Here is a 24,083-nt window from a genome sequence, read left to right as displayed (position 1 = left end):
CTATATTTGTCAGTTCCCCAGCTCTGTTCCCCGCTGCTGCGTTGTATTGTTTTTGTCTTTTGTATTAGTTTGCTGACGCTGTTCCTGTCTCGTTATATGTCCGTTATTTATTAAATGTTTTACTCCCCGTACCTGCTTCGTCTCTCCAGCGTCAATACATGTGACAGACAGGGTCCTGAAAAAGGGACATTTCTTTTTTTTGCTGAGTTTATATGTACATATTACCTCAACTAACCGGTGCCCCCGCACATTGACTCTGTACCGGTACCCCCCCTGTATATAGTCTCGCTATTGTTATTTTACTGCTGCTCTTTAATTACTTGTTACTTTTACACATAGGAAACTTACTGAACGAAAGTCAAATAGAAAAAGAAAGAACCAAGAAAAAAATGGAAATCCTACTGTATCAAAAAAAAGTGTTCTAAGGTGGCCAAACTCACATGGGCAAAGCGTTGCCGATTGCTTTCCTACTATAGTGTGAGTTTGTTAATCTCACTCCCATTCCTTACCATTCCTGACGAACCATCATAGTAGAGGGATGGAGAGGGCGACGGTGAAAGGCCAGATGGTGAAATATGGTCAGAGAGAAAAAAGAGAGCAATGGAGGGGGAAATACGAAAGGGGTCAGACAGATGAAAATAAGCGTGTGAGAAAGATAGACTGATACAGGTAGTTTACACGGAGAGCGTGAGAGTTTTGAAGGGATAGCTGTACAGACAGGATGGACAGCAGATCGATAGCCTGACAGCATTGAGAGAAAGAGGGGAGAAAAGAGAATGAAATATGGAGAAATGAAAGAGAGACTTAATAGGTGACTGACACAGCATGGCAGGGTCCCACAGAGAGAGAGAGAGAGATGGAGAGAGAGTGAATGTGAGACTCATAGGCAACGGACAATAACATGGGCTTGCAACTCTTTATGACCTCCTATAAAACCTCTTATCCGCGCTCAGGGTGGGACTGCTCTACAGAGACGGAACAGTGATTCCCAGTTCAAACTCCGAACAGCGTTTCCAAAATTATTGGTTGGGAATGTGTCCAAGTGTGGATGGACTTTTCTAGCCTCTCTGGCAGTCCTCATGAAAACATATTACTGCCAATGGATAAGATGTTTACAAGATGTATTTGTTTGTAAATGAGCTCCTAGAGTGTGCAGCTCTCCTTTTCTTTTTCAAGCCTGGACTCGAACCAGGGTCTGTAGTGACACCTCTAGCACTAAGATGCAGTGCCTTAGACTGCTGCGCCACTCAGGAGCATCCCCACCCATTCTAACTGTGTACTGTCCTCAGACAAAACACACAAGTCGAACACACCCATGCCATATCACTCATTGTAACTAATTCACTCATTGGGTTGGTGGTTTTGCAATGTGCACAGCAAGATAATACACAGCATGAGACATAGGCTTGTGATTTCTAATACACCCCCACTCCCTTACCCTCCTACCTCTCTTTACCTCCCTCTCTCTTTACTTTCCTCCCACCTGTATACAGGTTATAGAGTCATAGAATTTCCAGTACGCTCCACTCCCTTCTTCACCTCCTGCTTCTCTCTCTCTTCACCTCCCACCTCCCTCCTCCCCTCTTTTTTTAAACTACTCCATTCCACCTGTAGATGTATAAAAGTCCCCTGATCCATCACATCGGCCTCACTCCCTGCTAACGGAATGGTTAGCCTGCTAACTCTAATGTTAGCCATGGGTAAATTAAAAATAATTTGTGTGCTGCTGTTGATATGCGGGTACAGCACAGTGGCTAGCACAGAAGAAGGGTGAGTAACAGATAGACTGAGATTTTAATATTGATCCATGAACAAGTGCTACGGTTGTGGATGTCTAATTGCATCATTTGAATGAAGTGGTTCAATATTAAATTGATTTTGGGCATTATTATACATTATCAATTTTTTACTGATAAGTATGCAGGCATCAACTGTTACAGTGTTTGGAACATTTTACCAGCAAAGTTTTTGAAGGATTTTAATTTAGTTGGATGATTTGTAGAACCTGATGCTTATCGAGAAGACATCATTGAGGGACATAAAGTGTATACCCAGAGCCAAGTATTTAGAGAGTTTGGCTATTGAGGTTTTATGATGCATTTACATGACACTACAGCATTCTATGACAGCCATGTTAGGGTCCCATTAACATTACATAGGAAATACACTGAGTGTACGAAACAGTAACTCAATGATAGGAAGGTTGGCTTAATGTTTTGTACACTCAGTGTATTTCAATAACGCTATGTGACCGAATGTCTAGATTCAGAACAATATTCAGAAGTTGGCCCAACTCTAAATACATGGCTATGACTGTACTCTACAATGTATTGTTGTCTGTTCTGGTGGAGCTGGTTTAAACAGCGGTGACTTTGGATGGTTGAATCATTGGTCCCAATGGAATGTTCTTTAGGGGACCTTTTTATAGCCCCCTTAGGATGGCGTTTGCCCCTGGAGGTTTAGTCTAGTTCCCGGTTTGTCCCGGGGACGTCCACTAGGATGTTTTTAGAACGTCCTTGGGATGTTGTGTCATGGTCCCCTGAAGGTTTTTGTCATGTGATGGTCCCAGGTGTCTCAAACCATTATAAGTAAAGTAATGAAATGGTATGGGGGTTAGAGTCGATTTCCACGTCCCTGCGAATCTATTTACCATAATACAAAAATCCCAATCAAAATCAGTCAGTTAAAGCTAGAAATATGTTTTTCCCATTGATGCATCCGCCGATGTTGCACTCTCGCATCTGCAGTGAAAGGTGGCAGAGCTAGAGCGGTGTTTGTCAGACCATGAGACGTCTCGAAAATCGGTCTTCTCACTAACTCGTCTGTAGCGTCCAAACAGTTTGGCCTACAGACTATTCTGACCCCTCTATGGAAAGATGAAACTCTCATGTACAAGATGGCATTTGCTCTCCGACCCCCACAAGCGTCTGAAGTCGGTACAGCCGATCAGCCAACTTCCGTCTGTAGTGTGCCCAGTCATGTGAAATCCATATATTAGGGCCAAGTCAATTTATTTCAATTGACTGATTTCCTTATATGAACTGTAACTCACTTTGCAAAAGAGCGCCATCTGCACTGCTATTTTAGTGACTATTCTCTCATTGATTTGATTTAGTTATTTCAGCAATTTGAGTTTGTGTTTTCGTGCGGCATATTATTCTGTTTTAATGTCACACCTGAATCACTATGATAAATGTAATTCCAGTGTGAATTAATTGGTAGCTTGGGAAACTATATTTTCAGAGTAGCTTCCCCAGTACTGCTATTCACCTATTCATTTTTTCCTGTTTTCATTTAGTTTTGTGTTTCTTTTACACAGCTATGAAAGAACAGTGAGAGATGCTGGTAAGTGTGTCATATAAAAGGTTCAAATTTGTTTTAATCTTGCTCACATTCTGCCTAACTAAGGAGGTGACAGTAGTAGCAGGGACTCACCTAATTCAGCCTATAAAGGCCTCAGCACACCTGATTCAACCTATTGAGAGCTTGATTATTAAATGATTAGTTGAGCCAAGTGATTTAGTGTCGGGCTAGAACAAAGATGTACACCCCCGCCGCTGTGGGTCTATTCTAAGGCGGATGATAGAATTCAAGACAAGAGGCTTTGTCAGTACTATCCAGCCACGGGATCCAGCCACGGGATCCAGCCCGAGTCCCAAATGGCACCCTATTCCCTATGAAGTGGACCATGGGCTCTTGTCAAAAGTAGTGCACTATATAGGGGAAAGGGTGCCATTTGGTGTCGTTGGGAACGTGATGGACTTTCCTCCTTTTACTCTTATCTTTGTATACCTATACATCCCCTCCCCTATACAATGCGACATGCTTATCACTACACAACCTGCTTACCCATCACTAAACATGTGTGCACACACAAGCACACACACAGATACCCTTCCTATAAGACAGCGCAGGAGGGTGCCATATAGTGATTAGTTTAGGGCCTGAGTGTTCCATAATGTTTTCATAATGCAGATTCCAAATGCATTACTGTTGATACAGTAGTCAGTGTTCTGTTGCCAACTTGTTGCGCAATGTCACCTTGACTTTGTAGCAGCGAGGACAACACATGACAGCCAGTATGGTATAATGCTATTTAGATATGACGATTTGCTTTGATCAGCCAACTGATCCGTGATATTTGCCTTATTGGTAACTAAACTGACACAAATTCTTCACAGTAACTGACGTTCAGTGATGCCAGGTCAGATCAAGTATTTGCTGTTATTTAATGTTCGGTGATGTCAGAGAGATTTGTGTGCTATAGAGAGTAGAACTTTCAGAGCCTCGCTCACTCTCCCTCTTTCCCACCCCTCTCTCTCTTCATCTCTCCACCCATCTCTCTCTGTCACAGCCATCCTGACCTCCTGTGACTTTAACCAGGAAAGTACGCCGTTCTGTCAATTCCAGCAGGACAGCATGGATAACAGTGATTGGACAAGACATACAGGCGCCACCCCTACACCTGGAACAGGACCCCCCGGGGACTACCCTGACGGCAGTGAGTAGTGTTTCACCATAAAACGCCCACCTGAAACATTAGACCATTCAATGATTGGTTCCCTCTTCTATCCACGTAATGGGGAAAAAAGGAGCTCCTTTGAGATTTACCTACCTGTGGTCATATCTCATATTGCCCACCCAAGATACAAGAGAATGTCACGTTCCACGAGTCATGCTACGAGTCATGGTAGCCTGGATGCCAGTCCGTTTCTGTTGTCACTATCGAGACGTGTGTGTGTGTCCTGAGAAGACACAGAAGGCTTTGTCCAAAATGGCACCCCTTGGCTCTGGTCCAAAATAGTAGACTATATAGGGAATAGGTTGCCTTTTCAGACGCTGCCACAGTGTAGTTCAACGCTTCTCCTTCGTCTCCAAACCCTTATTCTCCATCACCGTTTCTTTCTATGTTTCTCTGTTTTTCTCTCTCTCTCTCTTTCTGTTTGTCTGTTTTTCTCTCTTTCTCTTTCTCTGTCTCTCTCTTCCTCTCTTTTCCCTCTCTCTGGATAATATCGTCATTAGTGAGGGAGCTTGTCCCGGTACATACCTCTTTACTATGTATCTCCGTTCTTTCTCTTTTAGATGGTTTCTACATCTACCATGAGTGTGACAACGTGGCCAATGGGCAGAAGGCTCGTCTCCTCAGCCCAGCTCTCACCTCGCCCTCAGCCCAGATCTGTGTCCAGTTCCGCTATTACATGTACGGCTCAGACAACCAGAACCACCTGCGCGTGCTGGCCAAGCGGCCCAGCTTCGAGGACAACGTCTGGGAGAAGACAGGGATCCAGAGCCCCTCCTGGCTTGGAGCTTCCATTACTGTGGCCAAACCAGCAGGACAGAGCCTAAATGTGAGGGTGTGTGTGTGTGTGTGTGTGTGTGTGTGTGTGTGTGTGTGTGTGTGTGTGTGTGTGTGTGTGTGTGTGTGTGTGTGTGTGTGTGTGTGTGTGTGTGTGTGTGTGTGTGTGTGTGTGTGTGTGTGTGTGCGTGTGTGTGTGTGTGTGTGCGTGCGTGCGTGCGTAGTTCTTGGTCCAGTAGTTGCCTAGACACTAATGTTTATATGTGTCCGGTTTAAACAAGTTTCACCTAAAGTTTGTTGCTAAAACACTGCTGTGTGTGTGTTTAGATTAGTCAGGTCACAAGTGTCCATGTTCATATTCTCCATATTAACTCTACATTAACCTATTAACTCTCGATTTACAGATCGTGTTTGAGGCACAGCGAGGGTTCAGCGATTCATGTGACTCAGCTCTGGATAATATCGTCATTAGTGAGGGAGCTTGTCCTGGTACATAACTCTTTACTATGTATCGCCGTTCTTTCTCTCTTTCCCTCGCTCTCTTCACCTCTATGCCTCTCTCTCTCTCTGTTTGTCTATACGTCTGTTTTGATCAATCCCATGTATTTCCACAGGCTGTCTTACTGGTTGCGACTTCGACACCCCTGATGAGCTGTGTGGGTGGGATGCCAAATTCCCTTCAAATCCTGAAATCTTCGGCTGGGAACAATTCACTGGAGGGACTGATACCCCTGGGACTGGTCCTGACGATGATTTCTCCAAACCAGGCTGTGAGTATCAGTATTATATCATTTTCACACTACTTAGCCGAGGGGAACAGAAACGAGCTGTAGGCTACTGGACTGGCCTGGTTACACATCCACCATAGTTGCTGGAATGGTACTGGTAAAGACCATACGAAAAGAAAATATACGAGCCAGCCTAGTACAGTTTGGGTCGATATGACAGTGTGAAAGTGCTTGTCAAATCATGTCATCACTATTAGATTTCTGTGTCTAAGGTCTGTCCTGGTCTTCTTTCTCCATAGTCGGCAGCTACCTGCTGATGGACTCAACATATGCTGTCCCTGGAGAGAAAGCAGAGCTGTGGAGTCCCTCCACCTCCACCGGCTCCTCTGGCTGTCTGGACCTCACCTTCCATTACTACATGTGGGGAACTGCCACCACAATGAAGCTCCAAGTGCACGCTGTGACCGCAGGTAAGACCCAACAAGTCTACTGAGGGCAAGATAATAGAATCAAATCAAATCAAATCAAATGTATTTATATAGCCCTTCGTACATCAGCTGATATCTCAAAGTGCTGTACAGAAACCCAGCCTAAAACCCCAAACAGCAAGCAATGCTTGTGAAAGAAGCACGGTGGCTAGGAAAAACTCCCTAGGAAAAACTCCCTAGAAAGGCCAAAAACCTAGGAAGAAACCTAGAGAGGAACCAGGCTATGAGGGGTGGCCAGTCCTCTTCTGGCTGTGCCGGGTGGATATTATAACAGAACATGGTCAAGATGTTAAAATGTTCATAAATGACCAGCATGGTCAAATAATAATAATCATAGTAGTTGTCGAGGGTGCAACAAGCACGTCCGGTGAACAGGTCAGGGTTCCATAGCCGCAGGCAGAACAGTTGAAACTGGAGCAGCAGCATGGCCAGGTGGACTGGGGACAGCAAGGAGTCATCATGCCAGGTAGTCCTGAGGCATGGTCCTAGGGCTCAGGTCCTCCGAGAGAAAGAAAGAAAGAGAGAAAGAGAGAATTAGAGAGAGCATATTTAAATTCACACAGGACACCGGATAAGACAAGAGAAATACTCCAGATGTAACAGACTGACCCTAGCCCCCCGACACATAAACTACTGCAGCATAAATACTGGAGGCTGAGACAGGAGGGATCAGAAGACACTGTGGCCCCATCCGATAATACCCCCGGACAGGGCCAAACAGGCAGGATATAACCCCACCCACTTTGCCAAAGCACAGCCCCCACACCACTAGAGGGATGTCTCCAACCACCAACTTACCGTCCTAAGACAAGGCCGAGTATAACCCACAGAGATCTCCGCCACGGCACAACCCAAGGGGGGGGGGCGCCAACCCAGACAGGAAGACCACGTCAGTGACTCAACCCACTCAAGTGACGCACCCCTCCCATGGACGGCATGGAAGAACACCAGTAAGCCAGTGACTCAGCCCCTGTAATAGGGTTAGAGGCAGAGAATCCCAGTGGAGAGAGGGGAACCGGCAAGGCAGAGACAGCAAGGGCGGTTCGTTGCTCCAGCCTTTCCGTTCACCTTCACACTCCTGGGCCAGACTATACTTAATCATAGGACCTACTGAAGAGATAAGTCTTCAGTAAAGACTTAAAGGTTGAGACTGAGTCTGCGTCTCTCACGTGGGTAGGCAGACCATTCCATAAAAATGGAGTTCTATAGGAGAAAGCCCTACCTCCAGCCGTTTGCTTAGAAATTCTAGGGACAATTAGGAGGCCTGCGTCTTGTGACCGTAGCGTACTTGTAGGTATGTACGGCAGGACCAAATCGGAAAGATAGGCAGGAGCAAGCCCATGTAATGCTTTGTAGGTTAGCAGTAAAACCTTGAAATCAGCCCTTGCCTTAACAGGAAGCCAGTGTAGGGAGGCTAGCACTGGAGTAATATGATACAATTTTTTGGTTCTAGTCAGGATTCTAGCAGCCGTATTTAGCACTAACTGAAGTTTGTTTAGTGCTTTATCCAGGTAGCCGGAAAGTAGAGAATTGCAGTAGTCCAGCCTAGAAGTAACAAAAGCATGGATGAATTTTTCTGCATCATTTTTGGACAGAAAGTTTCTGATTTTTGCAATGTTACGTAGATGGAAAAAAGCTGTCCTTGAAACAGTCTTGATATGTTCTTCAAAAGAGAGATCAGGGTCCAGAGTAACGCCGAGTAACAGGAAGATCTGTTGGCCAACCCGGCCAGCATCTACGACCAATCTACCGAAGCGCAGCTCAGAGTAAATATTTATTGCATTTTCCTTTTCCAAATGGGCGGTAATTTAGAATGCATAAGATAATGTATTTACGATAGCATAGCTGCTGTTTCTGTGTTCCTAAATCTTCCCGCTCTTTCATTCAAGCCCAACCCCCTTTCCTTTGTGTAACCAGCTTTCATACAGGTTCCGTTCACCAGGGGTGAATTCTGTATGACATCATTGTATTCTGTGTATTTGTAATTCTGTGTGATTAGTTAGGTATTTAGTAAATAAATAATTGTATTGCTGATTCAACTTGTTAGCCAGGGTTCGTGAAGATAGCCAAGAATTTACAACTTTCATTATGAGACTGAAAATAAGATAAGGGTTAATATTGACTGCTATCGATGTAAAATATTACAAAGTATTTTAAGAGTTTATTCGGAAGATAACGGCTCTATAAACGTTCTTCCGTGGTGCCCCGACTTTCTAGTTAATTACATTTACATGATTAGCTTAATCAGGTAATATTAATTACAGAGAAATCATTTTATAAGTTAGCATGTCATATCACTTAATCCGGCATAGCCAAAGACACGACAGAGGAGTCCGTAATTTGCTTTCTAATGATCATGATCTTTTCCTCAAAGAAGTTCATAAATGTATTACTGCTGAAGTGAAAGCCATCCTCCATTTGCGAATGCTGCTTTTTAGTTAGCTTTGCGACAGTATCAAAAAGAAATTTCGGATTGTTCTTATTTTCCTCAATTAAGTTGGAAAAATAGGATGATCGAGCAGCAGTGAGGGCTCTTCGATACTGCACGGTACTGTCTTTCCAAGCTAGTCGGAAGACTTCCAGTTTGGTGTGGCGCCATTTCCGTTCCAATTTTCTGGAAGCTTGCTTCAGAGCTCGTGTATTTTCTGTATACCAGGGAGCTAGTTTCTTATGACAGATGTTTTTAGTTTTTAGGGGTGCAACTGCATCTAGGGTATTGCGCAAGGTTAAATTGAGTTCCTCGGTTAGGTGGTTAACTGATTTTTGTCCTCTGACGTCCTTGGGTAGGCAGAGGGAGTCTGGAAGGGCATCAAGGAATCTTTGGGTTGTCTGAGAATTTATAGCACAACTTTTAATGCTCCTTGGTTGGGGTCTGAGCAGATTATTTGTTGCAATTGCAAACGCAATAAAATGGTGGTCCGATAATCCAGGATTATGAGGAAAAACATTAAGATCCACAACATTTATTCCATGGGACAAAACTAGGTCCAGAGTATGACTGTGGCAGTGAGTAGGTCCAGAGACATGTTGGACAAAACCCACTGAGTCGATGATGGCTCCGAAAGCCTTTTGGAGTGGGTCTGTGGACTTTTCCATGTGAATGTTAAAGTCACCAAAAATTAGAATATTATCTGCTATGACTACAAGATCCGATAGGAATTCAGGGAACTCAGTGAGGAACACTGCATATGGCCCAGGAGGCCTGTAAACAGTAGCTATAAAAAGTGATTGAGTAGGCTGCATAGATTTCATGACTAGAAGCTCAAAAGACGAAAACGTAATTGTTTTTTTTTTTGTAAATTGAAATTTGCTATCATAAATGTTAGCAACACCTCCGCCTTTGCCGGATGCACGGGGGGTATGGTCACTAGTGTAACCAGGGGGTGAGGCCTCATTTAACACAGCAAATTCATCAGGCTTAAGCCATGTTTCAGTCAGGCCAATCACATCAAGATTATGATCAGTGACTAGTTCATTGACTATAACTGCCTTGGAAGTGAGGGATCTAACATTAAGTAACCCAATTTTGAGATGTGAGGTATCACAATCTCTTTCAATAATGGCAGGAATGGAGGAGGTCTTTATACTAGTGAGATTGCTAAAGCGAACACCGCCATCTTTAATTTTGCCCAACCTAGATCGAGGCACAGACACGGTCTCAATGGGGAAAGCTGATCTGACTACACTGACTGTGCTAGTGGCAGACTCCACTAAGCTGGCAGGCTGGCTAACAGCCTGCTGCATGGCCTGCACCCTATTTCATTGTGGAGCTAGAGGAGTTAGAGCCCTGTCTATGTTCGTAGATAAGATGAGAGCACCCCTCCAGCTAGGATGGAGTCCGTCACTCCTCAACAGGCCAGGCTTGGTCCTGTTTGTGGGTGAGTCCCAGAAAGAGGGCCAATTATCTACAAATTCTATCTTTTGGGAGGGGCAGAACACAGTTTTCAACCAGCGATTGAGTTGTGAGACACTGCTGTAGAGCTCATCACTCCCCCTAACTGGGAGGGGGCCAGAGACAATTAATCGATGCCGACACATCTTTCTAGCTGATTTACACGCTGAAGCTATGTTGCGCTTGGTGACCTCTGACTGTTTCAGAAGGCTTGCAGTTGTCACAAATCACCAAGCAACCGCACCAGGCGCCATGTTGGAAGACCAGGGTCAGGTGGCAAGTAGCCTAGCAGTCAAGATTGTTGGGCCAGTAACTGAAAGGTCACTGGTTTGAATCCCTGAGCTGACTAGGTGAAAAATCTGTCGATGTGCCCTTGAGCAAGGCACTTAACCCTAATTGCTCCTGCAAGTCGCTCTGGAGAAGAGCGTCTGCAAAATTATAAAAATGTAAATGTCAGTCCTTTGGAGGTCGTCCACATTGCTTGCTGCGTTTTTGCTTCCACCGGAAACTTCGGAAAGATTTCCCATTATTTAATTTTTCTAAGGACCCAGAAAACGGAGGCAGTGGGAAAACCCATTCAAGTAAGTAAATATATTTTGAAAATGATCAATGTATTATTAGCTAGTTAGCTTTCTACAGAAACACAGTGTGAAGGCTTACTCAAATGAGCGTCTAAGATAATGTTTGCTAGTTAGCTAACTTGACATACTGTAACTAGCTAAGTGAATTAAATATCACCAGCTTGCTAACTTCATATTAGATAGTTAGCTAGCCGTCTTGATGTATTTATCATTGTAACTTAAAAGGCATTTGTAGCTAGCTAACTGGAAGACGGTGAAAGCATTAGCTAGCAGTTCCAGCTGTCAGAGAAGGGAGAGTAGACTACTCTGGATAGGGCAGGTACCTTTGTGGGAGGACATTATGAACATATTCTCCAGCTCCAGTCCCTAGCCTGAAAAACTGAGGACGGGAGCAACATCATATTCAGTGCTGTCTACTTTGAGTATAACGCAGCCTGTTTCTTTTTTGATGTTTTCAGTCCTCAGATACAGAGAGCCGTAAAACCATGTCTGCAGACGAAGAGGTCCCAATAAATGTCCCAAGAGAATAAGAGTACATCCTTGTATACCATGGATTATATGTGTACCTATGTTAGCACATTTTGTGAACAGAAATACAGTTTAAAAGTCTCACACAATGTGCAAACTTATTCCAACTGGAGCAGGCCAACTCTGCTGGGTGTGCAGGTTTTTGTTCCAGCCCAGCACTAACACACCTGATTCAATGTATCAAACCTAATTAGTTACCCGTAGATCAGGGATAAGTGGAGCGAGGTTGGCCACCTCCGGTATTTGCTTTTTTTATTCACCTAACATTAGGCTTTGGTAATAATAGCCTACTTACTAAAATATCTAACCTTTACAGATGAGTTAGCTTACTTGTACACTTTGAAATTGTATGAAATAGTGTTGATTCTTTGATGTTAAGTGTTTAGACTTGTTTTAATTGTTAACTATTATTCATGATGAACTAGTGTCTATGTTGATTAATCACACATCACAATCCTGCAATAAAGAGGGGAAGGGAATCTGTCTCTAATTTGTCTATTTGTGTTGTATTCTCAAATGAACAGGACCTTTTTGTTCAGTCATAAGCTCTCCAATTAGTTTTATTTGATTGTCACAATTTTTTCAGGATATCAGCCGTGTGAACCCATTTTGCAGCTGATAATGGCATGCAACGTCAATGCAGCCATAGGCCTACAGCAGTGGATCCCAACTCCAGTTCTTGAGTACCCTCAATAGCACACATTTTTGTTGTATCCATGGACAAACACACCAGTTTCAACTCAGAGGGCCTGGTGATTAGTTGACAAGTTGAATCAGGTGTGTTTGCCTGGGGCTACAATAAACTTTACTGTTGGGGGTACTCGAGGACCGGAGTTGGGAACCACTGGCCTACAGTATTTGCAATGCACCCCTTGACATTGTGCATCTGAAGCAGAGAATAGCTTAACTCACATATTGTTTACATATTGTTCAGCTATATGTTCTCAATTTAAAAAACGATTTGTTTTAGTTTTAGTCACCACTATCATGCCGTTTGGGGTAGCCACTCAGCTGTTGTTGTCAGAAGAATTAATGCGGTGGCCTTCCAACATGTCCGCCAGGAGGTGTTGTACATCAACTGCTAGCCCTCTATTGTCTAGACAATGCTAAGATAGAGTATCACCACCACAGGAAGTTAGTGGAACCTTAATTGGGGAGGACGGGCTTGTGGTCATGGCTGGAGCGAATTCAGTGGAATGGTATCAAACACATGGTTTCCACGTGCGTGATGCCATTCCATTCACTCCATTCCAACCATTATAATGAGCAGTCCTCCCCTCAGCAGCCTCCACTGATCACCACTACATGTTTCAGTCTCTAGCTCTCTCTACCTTTCTCCATAAACTCTGACCACCTCTGCCCCCCCCCCCCCCCCCAGCAGGAGACCTTGGAGCCCCCATCCTCTCATTGACAGGGAACCAGGGCCAGAGCTGGAAGCCTGCAGACATACACTACCTTGGCTCAGGTAGCGTGCAGGTAAACCTAGTAGGGTTTTATTCTTTATTTGGATCCCCATAAGATGGCAGCTTGAAGACCACTAATTTTCCTGGGGTATAACTTTAGAACTGGGGGGAGAGACCAAAAAGACTTTGCTTTCAAAGGCATGTTGATATCGATCTTGAATCTGGTTTTCAACCCTTCCTCCTAGAAGCGCAAATGTAGTTGTATATTGTGAAAGTAAAGAGCTAATTGAATGAACCTTAACTTTTTTCCTTTTCTTTGAACATTCGTTTGATGAAGAGTGTTTCGGTCGCAGCCTATGGTTATGGTTGTGAAAAATGTGTCCCTTGTGTTTGTGTATCAGTTTGTGATTATTGGTGTTTACGGTGAGACCCCTAAGACAGACATCGCTATAGACGCTGTATGCATCACAGCCTGCACAGGTAAGGAATAATCTATGATCTGAGATAATACAGTATATAATCTATTGATGTTTTATGATCTTTGAAAACTGCTATCCTCGAGTTTATTTGGTCTTCTGAAATGATTGTTTTGTATATCATATGTTTTCCTTGGTTATTTCAGCTCCACCAACTCCCAGCCCAACTACACCAAAACCCTCAACTCCTGGACCAACTACACCTAAACCCTCAACTCCTGGGCCAACTACACCAAAACCTTCAACTCCAGGACCAACTACTCCTGGGCCAACTACACCAAAACCCTCAACTCCTGGACCAACTACACCTAAACCCTCAACTCCTGGGCCAACTACACCAAAACCTTCAACTCCAGGACCAACTACACCTGGGCCATCAACACCAAAACCTTCAACTCCTGAACCATCAACACCAAAACCTTCAACTCCTGGACCAACTACACCAAAACCTTCAACTCCAGGACCAACTACACCTGGGCCATCAACACCAAAACCTTCAACTCCAGGACCAACTACACCTGGGCCATCAACACCAAAACCTTCAACTCCTCAACCATCAACACCAAAACCTTCAACTACTGGGCCAACTACACCAAAACCTTCAACTCCTGGGCCAACTACACCTGGGCCATCAACACCAAAACCTTCAACTCCTGGACCATCAACACCAAAACCTTCAACTCCAGGACCAACTACACCTGGGCCATCAACACCAAAACCCTCAACTCCTGGGCCATCAACACCAAAACCCTCAACTCCTGGGCCAACTACACCAAAACCTTCAACCACCAAACCACCAGGTGAGATTAACAGCCAATCAGATGATTTCATTCTCACAATCAGAATCAAACACCACTTTCTGTATTCGCACAAAATGATTAATACAGTCCTAATGTTAACCACTTGTCTCCCTTCCATCCCACAACACTCTCCCTCTTCTTCCTCTCCCCATCTCTCTCTTCCGCCCTTCCCCACTCTCTCACTTATTCCTCCTCTCCATTGACCCTCCTTTTCCTCATCCTCTCCCTATCTCCTTTGCCCCATCCCCCTTTCCTCTCCCTCTCTCTTTTGCCCTCCCCCCAATCATCCCCTCCCTCTTCTCCCCCATAGTGAAGTGCCCTCCCAATGCTGAGTACATAGAGTGTGGCCCAGCCTGCATCCCCAGCTGTAAGGAACCCTCTACTAACTGCACTGGCTCCTGTATCAGCGCCTGTTTCTGTAAACCAGGCTTCGTGTTCAAAGGCAGTCGCTGCGTCCCCATCGAAACGTGTGGTTGTCTGGAGGGAGGTGACTACTATGAGGTATGAGACCATCTGGGATTTGTTTTGTCTGTGGTTAAAAATGTTCGATATGATCTAACACGATGCAATAGTATATACTATATAAATACGATATGATTGTCTGGATGGGGATAACAACCACTATGAGGTATGAGACAATCTGTAGTAGTTAGTATGTGGTCCATGACGTTCAATTTGGGAAGCACGGTGATATACGACACTATTTACGATACAGTATACGATGCGATATGGAATGCGATATTTGAAACAATACTTTTATTTGCAGAATGTCCACTGACATGGACAATGATGTTGCTCAAGTCAGCACATAACAAATACACATTAAAAAGCACCAACGATGCAAGGAACACGCGAAACAATTCACAAATGAACAATGTTTATTGTCAAACAACATGTTAATAATTCACCTCTTTCCCTGTCTCTGTTGTTGTAGCCAGGAGAGATCATCTTTGGTGACGGCTGCTCCAAGCTGTGTCGTTGTGCCGGCAACTACACTCTGGACTGTGTGGACAACGCCTGCTCTCCCGCGGAGGAGTGTCGCAACGGGGCATGCTATCCTAAAGGTACAGTTAGTTGAGTTGTCACAACTTGTATAAACCTTGAAATGTTCTTAGAGTCAATAATAGTGATAAGGAGAAAGAATCCTTGGGAAACCCTTGGGTATTGTGCCTAGTTTGATTCCTAGCTATGCAACAAAGAGCATATATTATGTGTATTTATGGCTCAGTACAAAACCTATTACCATTATGTCAGGCATCACCGGCTGACAATTCTAACCCAATGCATCAAGGAAGACATTTGAACACTAGCTATGTTTCCATTAACTTGTCCAGTGATTTTTTTTTGGTCGACATTTAGAAAGTTTGCACAGAAATTAGATTGCCTGCCACGGTGCATTTCCATTGAGCTAGTGTCGATAAAAATACTTTTTGGCAAAAACCTAGAATGTTGAATAAAAAAGCAATGGTTAGAAGTGTTACCATGATCCTATTGGACACATTGCGCATTAATAAAGTGGTGACAGCCTGTATGGCCCGACCATCTATCTTTCATGTCTCAGGTAGCCCGTAAAAGCCAGCATGGATAGAATGCAAGAATTGACTCATATTTACCTACTTATCACCATGGTAACTTACACTCACGTAGGCCTAGATCTGAAACAATTTCATGGTGAAACTTGAAATTGCAATGTGAAGTAATTCAGGCATTCTTGAACGTATAGACAATCCTTGTCCTGCAAAGAAACCATTTTTTATAGTTGAATAAATGGATTCGAAAAACACAGTTTCCATCATCATTTGTAGCAATAAAGTAAGTTAGACAAAAGAAAAATCCACCACTGTTGAACAGATGAAAATGTTGTCAATCTTTAGAACATGACTTCTACTGCCGTTTAAATTACATGTCACAAAGATTTTTTTTGTGTCATTGCTTTTGTGGAATTAACCTGGCTCAATGGAAACCAGCCTACTGACATTGAGTCTGTGTTTACACAGGCAGCCCAATTCTGATCTGTTGCCCAGTTATGGGAGAAGGATCTGATCAGATTGGTCAAAAAAGACGTCAAAAGATCAGAATTGGGCTGCCTGTGTAAACACAACCAAATACTACAGGCACCTCTATCAATCAGTAGTATGATATTACCAATCTTATCCACCTGTTTAATATTCTCCACACAGTCTAGACACATTACACACACATTTATATTGACTGCTATTGATTCCCAGCTATCTGATTGATCGATTGATTACTTGATGAATTACTTGTTCCCTCCAGGCACTTCTACCTGTATAGCATCCAGTGACCCTCACTACACTACCTTCGACAAAAAATACTACAACTTCATGGGGAACTGCAGCTACCTGATGTCTGAACCTTGTAACGACACCTCAGTGCCTCACTACGAGGTGCACGCCGACAACGAGAACCGCTATAACCTACCGACCATCTCCTACCTGAAGGCTGTGCACGTGTACGTGCGCGGGGTGAAGATCTCCGTGCTCAAGGGAGGCACCGTGCAGGTGAGAGAGAGATGGATGGAGAGATGGGGGGGGCAGAGAAAGAGAGTGGGAGATGAGGGGTATGATGGGACGGAAGGATGACATTTGAACCTTTTTTTACACATATTATAGCAATAGAAAAGATGACTTATAAAATGCAAAGCCCTGCATATGTACAGACTAATTAACACCAATATAAAGTGACTACACAGTATAAAAAGTACTTTTTTTTTTTTACCCTTGCCTTTAGCCTTCAATATAAAGTAACATACACAGTAAAGAAAAGTTTGTCTTTCAATTCAATAAATCTTAGTCAATGGAGGGCAATTCCTGTGCAGCACATAAAAACAGAGACACAGAACAGCACATAAAGAGGAAGCCTAAAATCAGAATTAAAAAAGGAATGCCTATCACTAACCCATTTCTGTGTTTTCCTCCTCTTCTCCATGTAGTTGAATGGTACCAATGTGAACATCCCTCTGACCCCAGCTACAGGAGTGTCTGTGCTGATGTCCGGTAAACACTACACCGTAGCCATGGACTTTGGTGTGACGGTACGATACGACGGGAACCACTACATGGATATCAAAGTCGTCAACGAGTGAGTCAAAACTGCTTTACACACCTGCAGAGACCAAACATGGGGTTTATGCATATAGGTTTCCCTCCTACAGATTTGGGGACCCCAATATGATATGCCCTAAAAATAACTATAAAAGTAACATAAAAAAAATAAAAAAATAGAAGCCTCTCACATTGCAATATGTTTATGATGTAATTCTGCTGTGATTAAAATGCTGGAGAAAATGATTAACTCGTAAACTTGTTTGCTCCTCTGTATTCAGCTATAAGGACAAGCTGTGTGGACTGTGTGGAGACTACAACGGAAACCCCAATGATGACTTCAGGAGACCTGATGGTTCTCTGACCACCAACCCCAATGACTTTGGACACAGCTGGGTCACCGATCCTAAGTGAGTCATGCCACCAGTTACACATGCGGACGCAGGCAGGCACTCACACACAGAAAGACATGCACATGCACACATACACACAAGCGCACAGGCGTACACGCATGCGCACACACACGAACGCACGCAAGCACACACGCACGCAAGCACGCACACACACACACACACACACACACACACACACACACACACACACACACACACGACTGATTCACTCTGTCTCGCCCTCCAGTTGTAACAAGCAGCCCAACACCACCATACCTGGCTGTACTGATGATGAGCAGGACAGGTACGAGAGCTCAGGATACTGCGGCATGTTACTGGACAAGAACGGACCTTTTGCTGTCTGTCACCCCAAGGTCAACCCCAATGTGAGTAATTACCTTACTTGTATCATTATGAATCTGCCCTCTAGATAAAGGTACAGTATGTAATTCAGGGATATCTAGCTATGTGGGAAACTAAGAAACTGGCAGTGTGGCAACGCAAGACTGCAGTACTCTAACTAAAGTCGTCGAACTTTGTCTGCAATGTGTGTATGTTTCTGTGTGTGTCTCAGAGTTTCTTCAAGGACTGTCTGTTTGACCTGTGTGAGCTGGACGGTGCCAAGCCCATCCTGTGTGAAGCCATTGAGTCGTATGTAAATGAGTGTCAGGACCGAGGAGTCACCATTGGACCTTGGAGGAACAGCACCTTCTGCCGTGAGTAGAGATCAGGGTTGGAGTCGATTCCATTTCAATTCCAGTCAATTTAGAAAGTAAAGCCCATTTCAATTCCAGATTGTTCCTCATTGAAAAGCATTTGAAGAGATTTGGAATGAGATTTTGAGTCAACTTCCTGAATTGACGGAAATTGAAATGGAAGGGACCCCAACCCTACACGATGATAACGAGGAGGAAGAGGAGGAAATTCATGTTGAATATGATCAGTATGACAATAATGATTCATTCACTCAGCGAAGACGCTGTTATTAACACATCAAAGACCAAACAATGCACTCCAACAGTTCTGTTCTTTAAAATCAACAGAGTCGTTACTGAGAGACAGTCGTGTTTTAAAGACCCACCTCCTAATGTCTCCTCCCTCCTTCTCTCAGCTCTGAAATGCCCCCCCAACAGTCACTACATACCATGTGCCGCCCCATGCCAGCCCACCTGTGCCGCCAAGCCCCCCACAGGGTGTGACGGACCCTGTTCAGAGGGGTGTGTGTGCGACCCTGGGTACATCCTCAGCGCCGGGAAGTGTGTCAAAGAGAGCTCCTGCGGCTGCAAACACACTAACGGAGAGTACTTCGAGGTAAGAGGGTGTATGTGTCAGTTATCAATGCCATTGTCTGAGTTGGAAGGTTTCTCAAAGATATTAGACTGAACGGTGACAGTGCAACGGCCCTCGCAGGCCTCGAACCCAGGACTTCCAGAGCATAGTAAACCTGCTCCGATAGGATTAACCCACTTCGGGAAGAACATAACCCCCCCCCCCCCCCCCCTTCCTCGTCCCTCCAGCCTGGTGATGAGTGGTACATGGAGAACTGTAAGCTGAAGTGTTTCTGTGACGCTCCCCTCGTCACCTGCAATCCCTCTGACTGCCCTCCCATGCACGAGTGTAAGGTACAGGGAGGAGAGCTGGACTGCTACCCTACAGGTAAGTCCCTTTACATAAACAGCCTGAGCACGCACACAAACACACTCAAAATGGTGTCTTGATGTCTGACGTCTTGGAAGTCAGGGTAGGTGACCAGGCTATGACCATATGAGTTGGCAAGACAACAGAGGTCTGGAAGCAGGCTTTTATATCTCATGATATCTCCCGCTGCTCCATTTGCCCCAGGTTCTCAGGACTGTGTGATCTCTGGGGACCCCCACTACAACACATTTGATGATAAGTTCTACAGCTTCATGGGAACCTGCACCTACACCCTGGCTAGGGCTTGCAAGAACAACACTGGTAAACACATGAGGATGATGTTCTGTAGTTCTAGCTCTGTTTTTTCAGTTCTAGATTATGTAGTTCTAACACTGGGTTCTAGGTTCTGTAGTTCTAGTTCTGTCTTAACAATTCTATATTATGTAGTTCTAACACTGGGTTCTGGATTCTGTAATTCTAACTCTGGGTTCTAGGTTCTGTAGTTCTAGCTCTGTCATATCAGTTCTAGATTATGCTTCTACACCTGCATTGCTTGCTGTTTGGGGTTTTAGGCTGGGTTTCTGTACAGCACTTTGAGATATGATTTGATGTAAGAAGGGCTATATAAATACATTTGATTTGATGTAGTTCTAACTCTGGGTTCTAGGTTCCGGGGTTCGAACTCTGGGTTCTAACTATGTTCTGCTGTGTTCTCAGGTCCATGGTTCTCCGTGGAGGGTAAGAACGAGGAGCGTGGTCTGGCTGGAGTGTCGTACCTGAAGAAGCTCTATGTAACTGTCGACGGAATCACCGTCACACTGATGAAGAGCAGGAGGACTCTGGTACTTGTTGATACATCAATCAATCAGTCAAATTCATAAAGCCCGTTTTACATCAGAAGTTGTCACAGTGCTTTTGAAGTAACGAGGCCTAGGCCGCAAAGAGCAAGAGCAAAGCAGAAGCACATTAGCGAGGAAAAACTTGTCAGAAGGAAGAAATACATTTGCTATTAAACAGTAATTAACATAGACCTGTGACACTAACACAGTTATTAACATGTAATAACACTTTCCCATAAACTTTTTTATCATTCACATTCCACATCACAGATGTGGTGTCACTCAATTATCTCTATCTTTCAAACTCCATATCTCCCTTATTCGGAGGATTAGTGAAATTACACAACGACGATACACCCAAAGCCTTTCTTTCCCTTTTCCATACACATTTTATCTGTCTTTCTCTTTCTCTCTATCTTTGTCTCTTTTTTATCTTTTATCTCATTCACCCTCCGTCATCGTCTACTTTACCAGTAATCCTTCAAATCTGTCCATCAATTGCGCCTCCTCTTCTCTCGGGCTGCTTATTCCTCCTTTTTTGTCTATTTTTCTCCGGATCAGCTGAGACTTTCCTAGAATTAATCTCTCTTTCTGCCTCCACAGGTGAACGGAAAGCGTGTGTCCCTCCCTCACTACCCCTCTCCACTAATCTCTCTATCGCTAGCGGGTCAGTACATCACCCTGCAGACACCGTTCGGCCTCAAGGTGCGCTGGGACGGAAACCACTACGCCCAGATCTCAGTGCCCAGGTGTGTACTACGGACACAGGAAGTAGATCCCTAGCAACTTCCTTTTCCCTCTTAAGGCTCAAATTACACCCTATTCTTAAGTTAGGTGTCTATGTTTGGGCACAGCCTGTGTTGTACTTTATCAATATTCATGGAGATAATTGATCAACATTTATACATAATTTAGAACCATTTCTGTTCCAAACATTCCACATCATTCAACATTTAGAGGGGTTTCAACTCAGTATCAATCCACTGTAAATAGATCTCTTAAATCAACTAAAGCCTTCAGGATTTTTTGTAATTCCCTCTCCATGAGTTCTGTAGTAGGATCTCGAGTAATCCATTGTTTGTGTGTCTTGATATCTTTGTAGTAATCCAGAGGTTTGGTATCTTGGTATCTTTTGGTAATACTCTGGTAATTGTAATAATCCATTGGTTGTTGTCTATATCGGTGTCTAATCTATTGTGACTTGTATTTTGACATTTTTAGTAGGATCTCTCTATTAATCCACTGGTTGTATATCTTTGTATCTTGACCTTTGAACTAATCTACTGTGTTCAAATCAAATCACATTTTATTGGTCACTTGCACATGGTTAGCAGATTATTGCGAGTGTAGGGAAATGTTTGTGAAATGTCGTGTGTCTTGGTCTTTCCATCAGCTCCTACTCTGAACAGATGTGTGGTCTGTGCGGCGACTATGATGGTAACCCTAACAACGACTTCACCAAGCCGGATGGATCCCAGGTCACCAGCTCCAAGGACTTTGGAAACAGCTGGAAGACCGAGGACGATGAGGATGCCACGTGAGTGGGAATCATGTGGGAATTTTCTCTTGGGAATACTGACTAATGAAGTCAGGAATATTTCTGCCAAGTAATGTATGTAGTAGAATGTAGGTACACACTTTAGGAAGTAGTTTAGGAACTGAGTGTGCACTTTGTCCTATACGCAATTATTAGGAGTAGTAACTGTATTGTGCACTTTATTGGTATTACATTTCCTATTTAAAATTGTTTATTTAAATTGTGTGTTTCCATAGATGCAAGCCCGACACCAACCCAGACCCTGTCTGTGATCCATCACTGGAGGCAGACGTGTCCAAACCAGAGAACTGTGGGAAATTAACTGATACCAAAGGACCTTTCAGGTGAGCAACAGAGTCACATGGATACTTGACATACAGAACCAACAACGTATCCCTACTGTGCGTGATCCATACCATATGTATCGTTTAGACATAAAACACCCAGTTTAACCCACCATACACACACACGAAAACATACACTAATCCATACGTACATAGATACCTCGAAACTCACATGCTATGAACCCTGATGCTTACAAACATGGATCTCTAGTCTATTGTAATATCTGTTTACAATAATCCATGACTTTAATCCAGATAGCATGGTAAACACATGTTGGGCTGGCAATCTTACTCCTTTACATTCCACACTGCTAAGAATATCTAAGATTGTCTTATACATACAAGCCTACTATAGTTCATATGCCCTGACATGATTCAGGTCATAACACTTAACTCCCTCCATGTGTTCAAAACAAACAAAGTGATTTGTGTGTTTGTATTTTACTTTTCTCTCTCTCTCTCCCTCTTTCTCCCGTTCACCCTCCCATCTCTTTCTTTCTTTCTTTCTTTCTTTCTTTCTTTCTTTCTTTCTTTCTTTCTTTCTTTCTTTCTTTCTTTCTTTCTTTCTTTCTTTCTTTCTTTCTTTCTTTCTTTCTTTCTTTCTTTCTTTCTTTCTTTCTTTCTTAATGTATTTCTTTCTTTCTCTAATTCTTTACCCCCCCTCTTCCTCACACATTTAATTCACCCCTCCTCTCTCTCTCTCTCTCTCTCTCTCTCTCACTCCCCCCCCCCCCCCCCCATCAGAGAGTGCACTGCGTTGGTGGACCCCACTCCGTTCTTCCAGAGCTGTGTGTATGACATGTGTCGCTTCGGCGGCCAGCAGCAGATGCTGTGTGACCAGCTCCAGGCCTACACTGACGCCTGCCTGGGTGCAGGGGCCACGGTTCACCCCTGGAGGAAGCCAGACTTCTGCCGTGAGTCTCATATGTATATATGTATATATATATATATATATATATATATATATATATATATATATATATAGACACTCTGTCAGGCCCTCGAAGATTGGACAAATATTTGGTTTGAAAACATTTGGCAGGTCCCAATTATGTGTCAGCTTGAGCAAAAGTTGAAAGAAGAAGCAAAAGTCGATATCTCAGGCTGCCACTTCAAAGTCACACATTAACACAGTTACGGAGAAAATATTGTTGTCCGTCAATAGTAAAGTAATTCCTTAAATGTTGCAGCAAGCTTAAAGGGGCAATCTGCAGTTGCTACATTCATTTGTGGACTTATAAATGAGAGATATGTAGCATTGATTCTTGAAGAATATAATTTATCAATACCTTAAGAGCTTAATTCAACTGTCGTACTCCATCAGAACCAAAAATATAAGCTTGTTTTAGTCCAATGTTTGTAAACAAATAAATGTAAACAAACACTTTATAGCCCCAAAATATGGTTTTAATATCATGGATGGTCAGTCCTTCTATCCGTAGCTCTTGAGAGTAGTTACAATCCTCCAGCCCCATATCTCAGCTTTTTATAGAAGCAAGGGCGGGAAGCATGAGACAGCCTATAGGGAGGTGGTCAGAGACCTGGCAGTGTGGTGCCAGGACAACAACCCCTCCCTCAATGTGAGCAAGACAAAGGAGCTGATCGTGGACTACAGGAAAAGGCGGGCTGAACAGACCCCCATTAACATCGACGGGGCTGTAGTGGAGCAGGTCGAGAGTTTCAAGTTCCTTGGTGTCCACATCACCAACGAACTATCATGGTCCTAACACACCAAGACAGTCATGAAGTTGGCACGTCAACACCTTTTCCCCCTCAGGAGACTGAAAAGATTTGGCATGGGTCCCAGATCCTCAAAAAGTTGCACCATCGAGAGCCTCCTGACCGGTTGCATCACCGCCTGGTATGGCAACTGCTCGGCATCTGACCGTAAGGCACTACAGAGGGTAGTGCGTACGGCCCAGTACATCACTGGGGCCAAGCTTCCTGCCATCCAGACCTATATACTAGGCGGTGTCAGAGGAAGACCCAAAGAATTGTCAAAGACTCCAGTCACCCAAGTCATAGACTGTTCTCTCTGCTACCGCACAGCAAGCGGTACCGTTGCGCCAAGTCTAG

General features: G+C 43.9%; 1 protein-coding gene across 2 annotated transcripts in view; it reads left to right on the top strand.

Moving 5' to 3' along the window:
- Positions 1–1,534: 1,534 nt before the first annotated feature.
- Positions 1,535–24,083, top strand: part of zanl (zonadhesin, like) — a 38,949-nt gene continuing 16,400 nt past the window's right edge. Inside the window, exons 1-25 of one of the 2 annotated variants that reach the window (XM_082977550.1) lie at positions 1,535–1,770; positions 3,320–3,345; positions 4,355–4,501; positions 5,083–5,348; positions 5,701–5,785; positions 5,911–6,066; positions 6,324–6,494; positions 12,895–12,989; positions 13,318–13,396; positions 13,539–14,192; positions 14,503–14,693; positions 15,127–15,256; positions 16,470–16,714; positions 17,146–17,294; positions 17,539–17,667; positions 17,897–18,035; positions 18,224–18,365; positions 18,761–18,960; positions 19,167–19,305; positions 19,492–19,608; positions 20,005–20,129; positions 20,730–20,875; positions 21,520–21,663; positions 21,900–22,007; positions 22,752–22,921. In XM_082977550.1, coding sequence (XP_082833676.1) covers positions 1,667–1,770; positions 3,320–3,345; positions 4,355–4,501; positions 5,083–5,348; positions 5,701–5,785; positions 5,911–6,066; positions 6,324–6,494; positions 12,895–12,989; positions 13,318–13,396; positions 13,539–14,192; positions 14,503–14,693; positions 15,127–15,256; positions 16,470–16,714; positions 17,146–17,294; positions 17,539–17,667; positions 17,897–18,035; positions 18,224–18,365; positions 18,761–18,960; positions 19,167–19,305; positions 19,492–19,608; positions 20,005–20,129; positions 20,730–20,875; positions 21,520–21,663; positions 21,900–22,007; positions 22,752–22,921 — 4,057 coding nt within the window. In that variant the 5' untranslated portion in view covers positions 1,535–1,666. Of the gene's footprint in view, positions 1,771–3,319; positions 3,346–4,354; positions 4,502–5,082; positions 5,349–5,700; positions 5,786–5,910; positions 6,067–6,323; positions 6,495–12,891; positions 12,990–13,317; positions 13,397–13,538; positions 14,193–14,502; positions 14,694–15,126; positions 15,257–16,469; positions 16,715–17,145; positions 17,295–17,538; positions 17,668–17,896; positions 18,036–18,223; positions 18,366–18,760; positions 18,961–19,166; positions 19,306–19,491; positions 19,609–20,004; positions 20,130–20,729; positions 20,876–21,519; positions 21,664–21,899; positions 22,008–22,751; positions 22,922–24,083 lie in introns of both variants that reach the window. The other variant, XM_014207195.3, reaches the window with a different exon arrangement.

Source organism: Salmo salar, chromosome 07 (genome assembly GCF_965601325.2).
Source record: "Salmo salar chromosome 07, fSalSal1, whole genome shotgun sequence".
In the NCBI taxonomy this organism is placed as follows: Eukaryota; Metazoa; Chordata; class Actinopteri; order Salmoniformes; family Salmonidae; genus Salmo; species Salmo salar.
The sequence above is the reverse complement of the archived record's forward strand: the minus strand, read 5'-3'. Positions and strand labels throughout refer to the sequence as shown.